This window comes from Camelus bactrianus, chromosome 18 (assembly GCF_048773025.1).
Source record: "Camelus bactrianus isolate YW-2024 breed Bactrian camel chromosome 18, ASM4877302v1, whole genome shotgun sequence".
NCBI classification, from domain to species: Eukaryota; Metazoa; Chordata; class Mammalia; order Artiodactyla; family Camelidae; genus Camelus; species Camelus bactrianus.
Genome location: NC_133556.1, coordinates 19,467,983 through 19,482,511, shown reverse-complemented (window position 1 = coordinate 19,482,511; position 14,529 = coordinate 19,467,983). Strand labels below are relative to the sequence as shown.

Here is a 14,529-nt window from a genome sequence, read left to right as displayed (position 1 = left end):
ACCACACATTCGTTTCACTTATTTTTGAATATTATATGAGTATAATTGTACTGTAACTTTCTTTCTGGTTTCTTTTTTTTAAATTTTTTTTATTGAATTATAGTCATTTTATAATGTGTCAAATTCCAGTGTAGAGCACAATTTTTCAGTTATACATGAACATACATACAATCATTGTCACTTTCTCTTTCACTGTGAGCCACCACAAGATCCTGTATATATTTCCCTGTGCTACACAGTACAACCTTGTTTATCTATTCTACATTTTGAAATCCCAGTCTGTCCCTTCCCACCCTCTGCCCCCTTGGCAACCACAAGTTTGTATTTTATGTCTATGAGCCTGTTTCTGTTTTGTATTTCTGTTTTGTTTTGTTTTGTTTTGCTTTGCTTTAGATTCCACACATGAGCCATCTCATACGGTATTTTTCTCTCTCTTTCTGGCTTACTTCACTTAGAATGACATTCTCCAGGAACATCCATGTTGCTGCAAATGGCGTTATGTTGTTGGGTTTTATGGCTGAATAGTATTACATTGTATAAATATACCACATCTTCTTTATCCAGTCATGTGTTGATGGACATTTAGGTTGTTTCCATGTCTTGGCTATTGTAAATAGTGCTGCTAGGAACATTGGGGTGCAGGTGTCATTTTGAAGTAGGGTTCCTTCTGGATATAGGCCCAGGAGCAGGATTCCTGGGTCATATGGTAAGTCTATTCCTAGTCTTTTGAGGACTCTCCATACTGTTTTCCACAGTGGCTGCACCAAACTGCATTCCCACCAGCGGTGTAGGAGGGTTCCTTTTTCTCCACAGCCTCTCCAGCATTTGTCATTTGTGGACTTTTGATTGATGGCCATTCTGACTGGTCTTTCTGGTTTCTTTAGTTCAATATTATGCTTTTCAGCCTCATCCACACTGCCACTTACAGTAGTAGTTTGTTCATTTACATTGCTGTATAATATTTAATGTTATGAATATAAAACATTATGTTTATCTTTGAGGGGCATTTCTGAGCTTTATTAATATTGCCATGATTGCTACTTAACATGTCTTTGGGTGCACAAATGTGCACACTTCTGTTAGATATGTACTTATAAACAAAATTACTAGATCATAAAGTATATGAATATTAAACTTTACTTGATACTGACAAGTGGTTTTCCAGTGTGATTATACCAATTTTCTTTCCCACCAGCAGTGTATGACAGTTTCCATCATTCTACATCTTTGTCAGTATAAAGTACTGACTATCTTTTAGACTATTTGGTTTTAGACATTATGCTGGATATATAGTAGTTTTCATTTTCTTTTCTTTGATAATATATGAAATTGGCTGTTCAAGTCTTTTGTCCATTTTTTCTCTTGGTAATTATTTGAAGATAATATTTGTTTATTTTTCTTTTAATCAAAAGTTTTTTAAAATTTCATTGAAGCCCATTTTTTCCCTCTATGTTCATTGTTTTTGACCTGTTCAATAATTCCTCACATACCCTATGTCTATATTAAATATTAAGTTTCCTTTGATCATGTAAGTTTTATTGCATTATCATTCACATTTAAATTTATAATTCATCTATATACTGCTGAATAAGGATCAAAATTCATTTATTTTTATATATATAGGTAGCCAATTCACCCAGCTTCTTTTGCTGATGATTATTCTTTTCTCTCTGCAATATCAATTTTGTCAGCTATGAAGTGTTATGTAAATATGAGTTAGTTTCTGGACTATGTTCTTTTCCATAGGTTGGTTTGTTTATCATTGCACTACTAACATACTTTATTAATTATGATAGTTTTAGTAGAAAGTCATAATATCCAGTAGTAAAAATTTTGTTCTTCAATATTACTTTGGTTATTCTTATACTTTAAAAATTATAGTTGAATTAAGGAATTAGCTTACCTTTGCATAAAAATGCTGGGATTTTAAGTAGGATTCCAGAAGATTGACATATTTATTGTGAAAATAATATATCTCTCCACATATTGGGGTCTCATTAAGTATCTCAGAGTGATAGTTTCATAGTTGTGAAGGGAAATTACACTAATAAGAAGAGTCAACTTGTTGTCTAGATTAAGAAAAAGAAACAACAATATTGTATGCAATTTATTTCTGTATATTTTGTTTTAATATTAATTTAAATAGTTGAATTTTATTGCTTGTTGATGGTTTATAGAAGTACAATTTATTTTTAAATATTGAATATATATTCAACAAAATTGTTAAATTCTAATATTTACCTATGAATATGTTGGAATTTTCAGTTATGCAATCATGACTGCTGCAGATAATGAGGGTTTGTTTTCCTTTCCAATCCTATGCTTTTTTTCTTTGCCTTATTGCAATGGCCAGAGCCTCTATTCAGCATTGAATAGAAATGGCAATTGCAGACATTTTCTCCATCTCAATTTCAGGATCAAACTTTTTAATTCATATTACATACTTCCTATAAATGCCTTAGTTTACCCTCACTGGCAAAAAATATTTTCACTGCATATAGAATTTGAGATTTGAAACAATTTTCCTTTAACAAATTAGTATATTGTTTCACTATCCTTTTACTTCCACTACTACATTTGAGACATCAGCTGTCAGTCTGATGTTCCTTTATGGATAATTTTTTTCTCTATTGTTGTTTTAAAAAATTTCTCTTTGCATTGCATAAACTTAAATATAATGTACATTTGACCCTTGATCAACATGGATTTGAATTGTGTAAATCTACTTATACACAAATTTTTTTCAGTAAATATGTACTATAGTACTACATGATCCATGGTTGGTTGAATCCATGGATACACAACTGTGGATAGAGAGGGCTGACTATAAAGTTATGAGTGGATTTTTGTCTGTGTGGAGGGTGAGCACCCCAACCTGAATGTTGTTCAAGGGTCATCTCTACTTAGATGTGGGTGTGGATCTTAAGATTTTACCCTGCTTGAAATTTGTTGACATTATTGAACTTATCAATTGGTACTTTAATTGGTTCTGGATAATTTTCACTTATTTTTTCTTCAAATATTTCTCCTGTTTTTTTCTTTCTCTCTTTCTGCAACTCCAGTTATCCACATACTAGGTTTCTAGTCTATCATCCTTATCTCTCAATACTGCTCTCAGTTACACACTTTATTTTTGCACTGAATTCTAGATACCTTCTTAAGACCTATCTCCATGTTAGGTTAATTTCTTCCATTGTGACTAAACTGCTGTCAAACCTATTCACAGAGCTTATAATATGACTTTTTAAAGTTTTTAGATGTTAAATATGGTTCAATTCCAAAATATCTAGGTTATTCGATACTTTTCTCTTTCATGAAGACACATTTAAGGTTTTAAAATTTATTTAAACAAAATGAACACATTTTCTCATCTGATCTACTAAACCCAATATTTGAAGTCATTACTAACATGTTTCTGGTGAGTATTGTTTCTGCTGGTGGTATTCATGGTGTCTTTTTTCCTTGTTCACTGAATTATCTTTGTATGTAGCTCACTTATTTTCAAAACTTATATAGGATAATAATTTTATACCTAGATAAAAGAAGAGGTTTGAGTTGCTTTCTGCCAAGAATCTAGGGGCATAAATAGTCTGGGATTACTTTAAATTAATTAATAAAAAGCCAGAGAAACAGTATAACTTTTAATTAATTATTTAAAATAATTTTAATTAATTATGGTTTAACTTAATTAATTAATTTTAATTTTAATAAACTAAAATTCATCTCTTTCTCTCTGAATACCTGGTCTATGTGCATCTGAATGTAAAGCCACAAAAGGGTTGGTTAATTGGTAAAGCAACACTCACTGAATTCTTCTGTCTGTGAAAATGGGGAAAGGCTTTGCTCCTGATCCGCGAGTTATTACACATGACTGAGCAACTTTTGCAATGTAAAAACTTCCATGGTGACCACGCCCCTTGAAGTTCCTCATTAGTAAGGGGAACATCTCATATTCTAATATTCCTCCAAATTCAGTAGATACTACAATTTTTTTGTAACTTCTTTATCTTCAAGATTATTAAAATTGAGTTGGGGAACCTATTATTATAATTTATTATAATAGATCCAGTGGCCGCAATTTTGTAAACTTTAGAAAACAAAATTCTCGGTAGGACTTTTAGAGGCATGGCCCGGACGGCTTCAGGTCTTCTATATCATATAGGGATGCTCAGTGGGCTAGATGACTTGGGTCCTTATTAAGGTAATTCTTGCAATCAGGTGAAGTCAAGAGTTGGCTATTGTCCTCAGTCTGATGCCTTGCTGAAATACATGACTGGTCGGGAAATAATGATCATGTATGCCAGATTGTGGGGAGTCTCTGAGCCCCAGATTCAGCAGTATGTGAATAAGTGGTTGAATTCACTGCAACTGGAGCCCCATGCTGACAAGCTTATCAGAACCTACAGGTGAGTCATTATGCTGTTCGTTTTGTTGCTGCTGCCAATGTTGAGGTGCCTCCCTATGTTTCTGATGTTAGAAATAAATGTCCACGGCTCCACCTAAGTCCTCTGTCACATAATTATCAAACTATGAAACTATCTCATGAGTCGCTAGGTTTCAGACATCTGTAATAAGACAGATCAAAATGTTTTTCCTCTGTAGAGATAAAACCCGAAATCCTAGCTCTACTTGAATTGTAGCCTCTGAATCTCAAAAGGGGTCCTTTATTCCTCCTGGTTCTTCATCTCTCAAGAAATGGGGAATGTAGGTCCTTCAAATTATGCTGGGATTTATGTACCTGGGAAATCATGACACCCTAAGAACAACTAATAAATACCACTGATAATGCTACATAATAAGTTACATAAAAGTCACTCCTCTACATTTCAAAGGAAAATTAATTGATATATACACCTACACTTGGGCCTGCTACCTTACTGAAGACACATCTAATCAGCACTGATGTTGTCCATGTTAAGTGTTTGCTGAGATTCTCAGCATCTGAGATGTTAATTCTAACTCTTTCCTATAAGTAACTGATCTGTATATTCTTCCTTTCTCCTGTATTCTCTCTTCTTCTATGACCATGAAGTGGAGGAAGCAAACGTAGGCTGAGTACTGTAATTGCCCTAATGGGAAAACCCTCAGTCATTTTGCTGGATGAACCATCAACTGGCATGGACCCAGTAGGCCGACGCTTGCTCTGGGATGCTGTGACACAGACACGTGAAAGTGGCAAAGCCATCATTATAACCTCCCACAGGTGTGACTCATTGGGAGGTATGGTTGATGGTTGCAAAGCATTATAGTGGCTGTAAGAGAGAATTATTTGGGGCTAAGAATATTAGACAGTGAACATACTTGAGTATGTAAGTTAATCTGAATGAATAGGACAATCAAGAATCCTCACTGAATTAAATAACCAAGAGTAGGGAGAGAACAAGAAGTTCAGGAGATATTGAGGATTTGGTACCCTCTTTTTTATCGTTTGAAAATTTTTCACTTCACAACTATGAACTGTATGATTGGCAAATTCCACTTCACATTGAAAACAGAGTCATAAAATCCTGGCTGTGTTTGAACTACAGAATGTCCTCCAAAAAGCTTTTTAGCTTTACATTGTTCTGTTATCTTGTTTTGCTAGAATGGAGGAATGTGATGCTTTCTGTACCAGGCTGGCCATTATGGTACAGGGAAAGTTCATGTGCTTGGGTAACCCTCAGCACCTCAAGAGTAAGTTTGGCAATATTTACATCCTGAAGGTCAAGGTCAAGATTGATACACCTGAGGATAAACTAGATGATTTAAAATTTTTCATCACAATGACATTCCCAGGTAAACTATGTTGGGCTAACTTTGTTAGAGACATGTTATATCATGTATTTTTTTTTTCTCACCACCCATATGTTTTATGTCTTCAATGATGTGTTCCTGTGGGTTATTGATATTTATTAATTTTTCATACTGAATTGCTTTGGGATTCTTATTTCTACAACTTCTTGTGCCTTGTTATGCTAAGAAGTTTTACCAAAAAAAAGTTTTCACTTAGCTCTCATATTACTTTAATAAGACGATCTTGAATTTATGCTGTCCATATAAGTTATATCCCTAAAGTCATATTTTGAGCACAATTCACAATTATTTTTCCTACTGTGGTCTTTTGATGTCTTAGCCATAATATGATATTGAAATACAAATAAGAATCACTAAGCTTTTCTCTCCTTTCAAGAGCAGTTCTGATTCACAATGAAGGAAACTATTTAACAAAATGAAGAAGCTGCCTGCTGAAGGGGAGAAGATATTTGCAAACAGTATATCTGGCAGAGGGTTAATATACAAAATATACAAAGAATTCATATAACTAAATATCAAAAAAACAAAATCTGATTAAAAAATGGGCAGAGGACCTGGATAGACATTTTTCCCAAGAAGACATGCAGATGGCCAACAGGCACATGAAAAGATGTTCTTTTCATCTTTCTAATCATGAGGGAAATTCAAATCAAAACCACAATGAGATATCATCTCACACATCAAAAAGACAACAGGAGAGGATTGAGATGGTGGAGCAGGAGGATGCAGAGCTCACCTCGCCCCATAGACACATCAAAAACACATCTATACATAGAGCAATTCTCACAGAAGACAAACTGGAGACTGGCAGAAAGATTCTTTTACAACCAAAGCTGTAAAACTGTTCCACAGAACTGGGTAGGAAGGGAAGAAAAGCAGTTAGGTCAGGTCCCCATGAGGGGACACAGAGAGGTGGGAGATTAAACAGGCTCAGAGCCCCCCTGGGGAGTTAGTGGTTTGAACCATATATTGAAATGTTAAAAGATCTTCTCTAAGTGCAAAAGAAAAGACTACAATAAGAATAAGAATCTACAGGAAAGGAAAAATCCTACTAGTAAAGACAAATACATAGTAAAATCTGTGGATCAGCCACTTAAATAAGCTAATACAAAGATCAAAAAACAACAAAAAAAAGTAAAATAAACTATAACCACAATAAACAAGAGATAAACATGAAATACACCAAACAAACACAAAATAAGGGCAAGGGGTGTATAAAGATGTAGATATTTTAGAGTGTATTTGAACTTAAGTGACTGCCAGTTTAAAATAAGTAAGTCAACATATACGAAACCCATGGTAACCATAAATCAAAAACCTACAATAGATACACAAAAATTAGAAAGGAACACAAGCAAACCACAAAAGAAGTCATCAAACCAAAATGGAAAATGATGAAAGAAGAAAAGAACAGAAAAGAAATAGAAAAACAACCAGACAACAAGTTACAAAATGGTGATAAGTACATACTTATTGAAATTACTTAAAATGTCAATGGACTCAATGCTCCAATCAAAGAGAAAAAGGTAGCTAATTGGATTTTTTTAAAGACCCATCTGATATACAGTTTACAAGAGACTCATTTCAGAGCTAAAGACACACATAGACTGAAAGTTAGGGAATGGAAAAAATATTTCATGCAAATAAAAATGAGAAGAAAGCTGGGGTAGCAAGGCTCATATCAGACAATACAGACTTTAAAACAAAGTCTATGACAAAAAACAAAGAAAGGAATCAATGATATAATGATAAAGAAGCAACATAAGATGGGTATGTAACACTCATTAACATGTTTGCAGCTAAAATAGGAGCACTTACATATATAAAGCAAATATTAATAGACATAAAGGATGAAATTGACAATAATACAATAATAGTAGGGGATGTTAACATTCCACTTACATCAGTGGACAGATCATCCAGATAGAAAATCAATAAGGAAACAGTGGCCTTAAATGACACATTGGATCAGTTGAACTGAATAGATATCTAGAAGACATTCCACCAAAAACAGCAGAATACACATTCTTTTCAAGTTCACATAGAACTCAAATGTTCTGTAGGATAGATCACATGCTAGTCCACACACACAAATAAAAGTCTCAACAAATTAAAGAGGATAGAAATTACATCAAGCATTTTTTTCTGACTACAATGGTATGAAACTAGAAATCAGTTATAGGAAGAAAAATGAGAAAAGCACAAATACATGAAGACTAAACAACGTGCTGCTAAAGAACCAACAGGTCAATGAAGAAATCAAAGAAATCATAAGATACCTCAAAATAAGTGAAAATAAAAACATGAAAATGAACAAACATAACTAAATACAAACAGAATCAGAAATTCAGAGAACAAACAGGTAGTTCCCAGAGGGGAGGCTTTTCACCTTCATTTTCGCTTTGCAGGCTGAGCAAAATATCACAGAAGTTCCCATTGTGAGTGAGGCTGAGGAGTTGGAAGTTTATCTTCCAGGCAATGGAAAACGGTATGATTGATTACTTAGTAGGAATAGAGATCAGAAAACAAATAAGAAATGTATGATAAAGCAGATTTGGAAAACAGATGTATGGAAAAATAAATATCTCAGTTTTGGTCATAGTGCTTTTGCCATGCCAATAACACATACATATGGATATGTCCACTGAGAACTTCAGTATTTACTTATGCATTCATTCAGCAAGTGTTTTTGAGTATTTATTGTATCCAAGTTCTATTTCACATGGTGCCTAAATTACCACAAAGAGAAGCTGTGACCAGACAACCTCATTGCTGTCCTAGCAACTTGTTCTGCTTGAAGGAGGGACACTAAACCTCAGCCAGAGATCTATTCTCAAGAATGTGGACACAAGAGCTTTAATAGGAATGTGGCTTCAAAGTACATTCTCAATTATAAGATGGTTGCTGCCCAGTCCTTTCTCACATTATTCTAGAGAAAATAGCTATTCAAATATAACAGAGGTAAAGTGGAACTGCCATGGAATCTATACCTTAATATTGATTTAAAAAAAAAAAAGAATAAATAAACATTAAAATCAAAAAGCATCTAGAATGTATATATTAAAGAGGATTTACCACAGTATTCAGAGTATTTATAGTAAATGATTGCACATAATCTCAAGGAAATTTAAGTGACCAAGTATTCTTTTTCTTAAATTCACAAATAAGATGATTCTAATTTTGCAATATGGAAGATTGTATACTCTGAAAAGCACTCCTGGTAAAATAAAACTAGGAATTGGTAAAAAAAAATTAAAATAAATCTATTTTTAATGCAGTAATCAGCTCAGAAACAAAAGTGATGAAACTCTTTAATAACCAAAACAAAAAGAGAGAGAGAAAACATGAAAAAAAAAAGGGGGGGGGGGAATGAAAGAAAATAGTGGCTGAAACAGTGAGCAGTAAGAAAATGCAAATCTGGAAGCAAATGACATTGTCAGCACGGAGATCAGTGATGGGACTCTGGACTCGTTCCAGGGTTGGGGAGCTCATGCTGAGACTGCAATGTAAAGGGAGACCTCAAAATGGGTGGTCAGTAGCGTCCTCTGATTCCAAGCAAGAGCAAGCACAGATCTTCTCTGGAGGAAAACATCCCTAATTTACCATGGAATGGGGAGAAAGCCACAGGAGGCAGATATCGGATATTACCAGAGGAAGGACTATGCTGAGAGGTCACGTTATTTAATATATCCCAGAAGGCTCTGAGTAAGGAACACTACAGCAGAGAACCCTAAAAGCTAAGAGAGATATTCTGTCCTATCCACCTCTTACATAGGAAACTTTTTCTAAAACTATATGAAAATTAATCCCATTTAAAGATGAATGACTGAAACCCAAAGAAAAATATCTTAAGTAAAAAAGATTAAGAGGAAAAACCTAACAAATATTGAAAGTACAGCAGAGATACATGACCACAAAGCAGATGAAAATTATTACCTAATATTTCAATATGAGCTTTTAAAAAATTAAAAAGAGAATAGATGCTATGTAAGAAAATCCTAAACCATGATCCAAAGGGCTAAAAAATTAGGTGACTAGGGAACCCTCTTACACTGTTGGTGGAGATGAAATTTGGTGCAGCCACTATAAAAAAACAACACAGAGATCCTCAAAAAACTAAAAATAGACTTACCCTATGATCCAGCAATCCCACTCCTGAGCATATATCCAGAGGAAATGCTAATTTGAAAAGATACATGCACCCCAATGTTAATAGCAACACTACTTACAATAGCCAAGACATGGAAGCAAATTAAATGTCCATCAACAGATGACTGATCAAAGAAGATGTGACACATTTATATAGAGAGAGAAAGAGATTCCATGTCAGTTCTACTTTACCTGTGCTACATTTGAATATCTATTTTCTCAAGAATAATGTGAGAAAGGACTGGGCAGCAACCATCTTACAATTGAGAATGTACTTTGAAGCCACATTCCTATTTATATATATAAAATGGAATACTACTAACCCATAAAAAAGAATGAAAGAATGCCATTTGCAGCAACATGGATAAACCTAGAGATTATCATACTAAGTGAAATAAGCCAGAAGGAGAAAGAAGAAATACCATATATCACCACTTATATGTGGAATCTAAAAAAATGACACAAATGAACTTATTTACAAAACAGAAACAGACTCACAAATATAGAAAACAAACATATGGTTGCCAAGGGGGTGAGAGGGGAGAGAGAAATGGGGAGTTTGAGATTTGCAGATACTAACTACTACATATAAAACAGATAAACAACAAGGTCCTAATGTATGGCATATATATATAAATATCTTGTAATAGCCTATAATGAAAAAAATTATGAAGATGTGTGTATATATATATAAAGAAACAAAACTTTCACATCTACTGAGAAATAATTGATGAAGCTTCTGCATAAGAGCTAAAGGTGTGCACTGAATGTGTTTTACCTCTAGACTGAGGCCTAAATGAAGAGGATCTAGGTGCTAGATTATTGTGTAACTGAAATATGTTTTAGAAATGTGTATAAAATACAGTTATCAAAAACAGCGGGGAAGAAGGCAGAGGATACATGGAAAGTAGTATGCTTACTGAATGCCATTTAGGTGTTAAGTGGGAATAAAAAGGTGCTACTGTGAATTAGATGCTGGGAAGGGCACTAAGAGGTTGCTAGCATATCCAATGTCATTCTTACTAGGGATACAAAAGACAGTATCTTTAAAAAAGAAGGGACTATTTATGGAGATTAGCATAAAGATTGGTGTGTAGTTAACCATTAGAACAAAAATACATATTTTCCTGTATCAGAAATAAAAAGATTAAAGAATAGAACCAACTACATAATGAAGATACACATACAGGCATATTTTATATGTTTATATTTGTGTTTATAACTATGCATGTATATGTATATATAATTTTTTAATATAAGAGGAGTATAATTGAATCTGTTACTTTCAGTAAATGTAAATAGGTTAATTCCTTCATTAAATGAAAAAAAATTTTCATATTAGCTAACAAGCAAAATCTAGCTCTCTGATGTATATAAGAAACACTACTAAAAAAACTAAATCAGAGAGGTTAAAAATAAAAGAATGGGCTACACACTGCCTTGTTATACTCAACCTTTAGCAATTTGTTAAAAATTGTAAGCTATATATTCTCACCAGTTTATATGTCATCCAACAGTGCCTGCCTTATATAAACAAATGCTCTCATCATGATTCTGTCTGTAGATGCCTATCTCTACCCCATAAGGGGTTAGTTATTTGCCCTGAGTTTGCCCCATCGGAAAACTGATGGGATTAAGAAAAGCCAGTAATTTGGAATTTGTCCAGCCTTCTTGTAGTAACAGCAGGAGTGACATTCTTTCTGGGCATGTGAGCGGACAATTTTTTGTGCCCAAAAGCCTGCCCTCAATAACTGCTTTGAATTCCTCATAATAAGACTATTTCATCAAGAATAAATCTGCTGAAAAGAATTAACCATATCATGCATACCAAAGAGAGTGGATATTCAATCATGTCCCCTTTTGTATTAGCCACATCCACTCACCTTTCTATGGCATATAATTAAGTAAATATAGCAATATTTTGGCAATTTTAAAAGAAATCTGTCAGATGATTCAGCCATCCTATCTTTCCTTTCTTAGGTAGTGTATTAAAGCAGGAGAATCAAAGGATCCTTAACTACTACATCCCCAGCAAGGACAATACCTGGGGAAAGGTGACTGTAAATTCATTCCCTTCTATCATTACATGTTAAGAAAGCACCAGTGATGGGAGAAGTATTAGATACTCAGGCATGTGGAGCAGAATTCTGGCAATGCAGGAGGAGCAGAGTCTTTAGGTTACTTTTCAAACACCCCTAGAGTTTAATTGCTTGGTTTCTGCTCCCTAAATCCCATTGTGAGTCCTTGTCCATCAAGAGAATGAGGAGAGAGTGCTGCCTTCTCTCAGTTTTTCAATTATCTATTTGTCCATTTTCTCATCTCCCTCTTCTGTGCCTTTTGTCCTCCACCATTAACTTGGCAGCAGTGGCAGGAAGTGGAAGAGGCACATCTGGCTTGGAGGCTGGAAGCGAGGACTGCAATGATAACTGCACTTTTTGTTATTGTTGTTGCTAAAGGTGTTTGGTATTTTGGAGGAGGCCAAAGAGCAATTCAATTTAGAAGACTATTCCATCAGTCAGATTACGCTGGAGCAAGTCTTCCTGAGCTTTGCTAACCTACAGTACACAGAAGATGATTATTAACAAAAGGTGCCATGAGATTCAGTTCCAACTGTTATGTCTTCCTTAGACTCCTCTACTACACCTGGATACATGGAGTGGCGTTCCTATGTGTGTATCTCAGTGTACATATGTTTATGTAATAAACAGTCCCACAAAGGAAAACACATGTCCCTTCTTTGTAGATTTACATCAGCAGCCTGTGTATCCAGCATGTGCAAATCTAAAGGAATTTGGTGAAAAATTTTGTTTTCTCTCCTAGAAATATGAAAGAGCAACGTTTATCAGGGTGGGGACAAGGACCCACTCCCAAGTATTCTGTTTGAACAGAAACATCCAGAAATGATGCAGCTGTCAGATAGGATAGCTTAAAGAGCAGGAGGTTTATGTTTTTACTAACAAAACATAAAACAAAACTGAATTATGGATAAGAGGGGCACATAGCCTGGAGCAAATCATCTTTCCCATAAATACACACACAGAGACAGACACACACATACATAAACACACATACAATTTTTTTACCAACAAGAATCCAGTTAAAAGGAGATGCCAAGATGGCAGAGTAAAGAGACTCTCACAGCTCGCTCTCTCCCACAAATACAAGAATTACATCTACAAACCCACTGAATATCACAGAACACCTACTGAACTCTGGTAGAGTATCTCTCGCTTCGAATACAGGAGGATTCTCACAAAATCCGATAAACAGCAAGTTCATACTGTATAGCACAGGGAACTATATTCAGTATCTTAGAGTAACTATGGTGAAGAAGAATATGAAAATAAATATATGTATGTTCATGTATGACTGAAGCATTATGCTGTACACCAGAAATTGACACTTTGTACACTGACACTGCTTCAATAAAAACATATACATATACATATATATATACATACACAAAAGAATCCAATTAAAATCAATATCAAAGTTTAAGGGGTAAATGGGATTATTATTTCCAAAACTCAAACCGAGATTCCACATTTGTAAGAGAATCTTTGCACCAAGAGCATTTAAAATCCAAGAATAAAAAGCAAAAACATTATTTTAAATAGCGTGTTTTCTTTCCTATTCCTGCCCCAACTCTGATTAAGAAGGAATAAAGGAGAAATGAAGTGGAGAGTGAGACAGAGAGCTCTTTTTCTCATTTTTGTTTGGGCAGATGGGGTTTCCCCCAAAGCAGCGTGAGAAATCTAATCACCTCCAGATCCATGGGCAGATGAGCAGACAGGTAAGATGATCCTTGTGGAACTGCACCATGTAAAGAGTCCATGAAGCTGCTCTATTTCGGAATGGTTTGTTCTAAGGTTTTGTATCCTCAGTTGGATACCGTAATTAAAAAGTGATATCTGGAAGCTGTTCTCTATTCTGTTGTTTTTAGCCGCAATGTAACTTTCTTTGGGTTCCATGACTGTACCCACCATAGATTATTGGCAAGTGATTTCAGTAATTGCAAAATTTGTTTCCCAGGTTGACCATCTTTTAAAAGGGAGGAGCAACTCATGCTATTAAGCTCTTGCTTGCATCTAGTCCCCCAGTTGGCTTCATTAATGACCCTTTAAAAAATTCCTTTACACTGGTAGTCTCTTATCCCCCAACCCATCTGTTAATCTTCCAGCAAGTACTTTACCTATAACAGGGGATTATGCAGAAGTTAAGAAAACTCTAGAAAATACCTGTGGCTGAAGGAAAATACCTAAAGAAGAAACAAATTTGGAAGATGGATCCTCCCAAGACTGGGCTTCAGATCCTCTTGCAGGTTTAGTTGTGGCTCACTTGGTGGTGAGGAAGTTCAATGTCCTAGGCTAGGGCTGTTCTACACCTGCTGAGCAAGCAGGAATTATGGGGGGGGGGGGCGGTGGGTACAGGCTGCCTAGGCTGGCCAACAGGGAACCTTGGCTGGGTCTGGCAAGCAAGAAACTCTTCTCTGAGGTTGTTGGCAGGCTGGTGGGTAACCTCCGTGAATCACTGGGAATCCACACTTAATTGAGAAGAAGTGCCATTAAGCGTCCTCCACATCTGCTT

General features: G+C 35.1%; 1 protein-coding gene across 1 annotated transcript in view; it reads left to right on the top strand.

The window, feature by feature from the left end:
* LOC105073768 (phospholipid-transporting ATPase ABCA3) overlaps positions 1–5,785 on the top strand; it is a 30,508-nt gene extending 24,723 nt beyond the window's left edge. The window contains exons 4-5 of the mRNA XM_074346871.1: positions 4,219–4,406; positions 5,033–5,785. Of these exons, the coding sequence (XP_074202972.1) occupies positions 4,219–4,406; positions 5,033–5,249 (405 nt within the window). The 3' untranslated portion in view covers positions 5,250–5,785. The remainder of the gene's footprint in view (positions 1–4,218; positions 4,407–5,032) is intronic.
* The last annotated feature ends 8,744 nt before the right edge of the window (positions 5,786–14,529 follow it).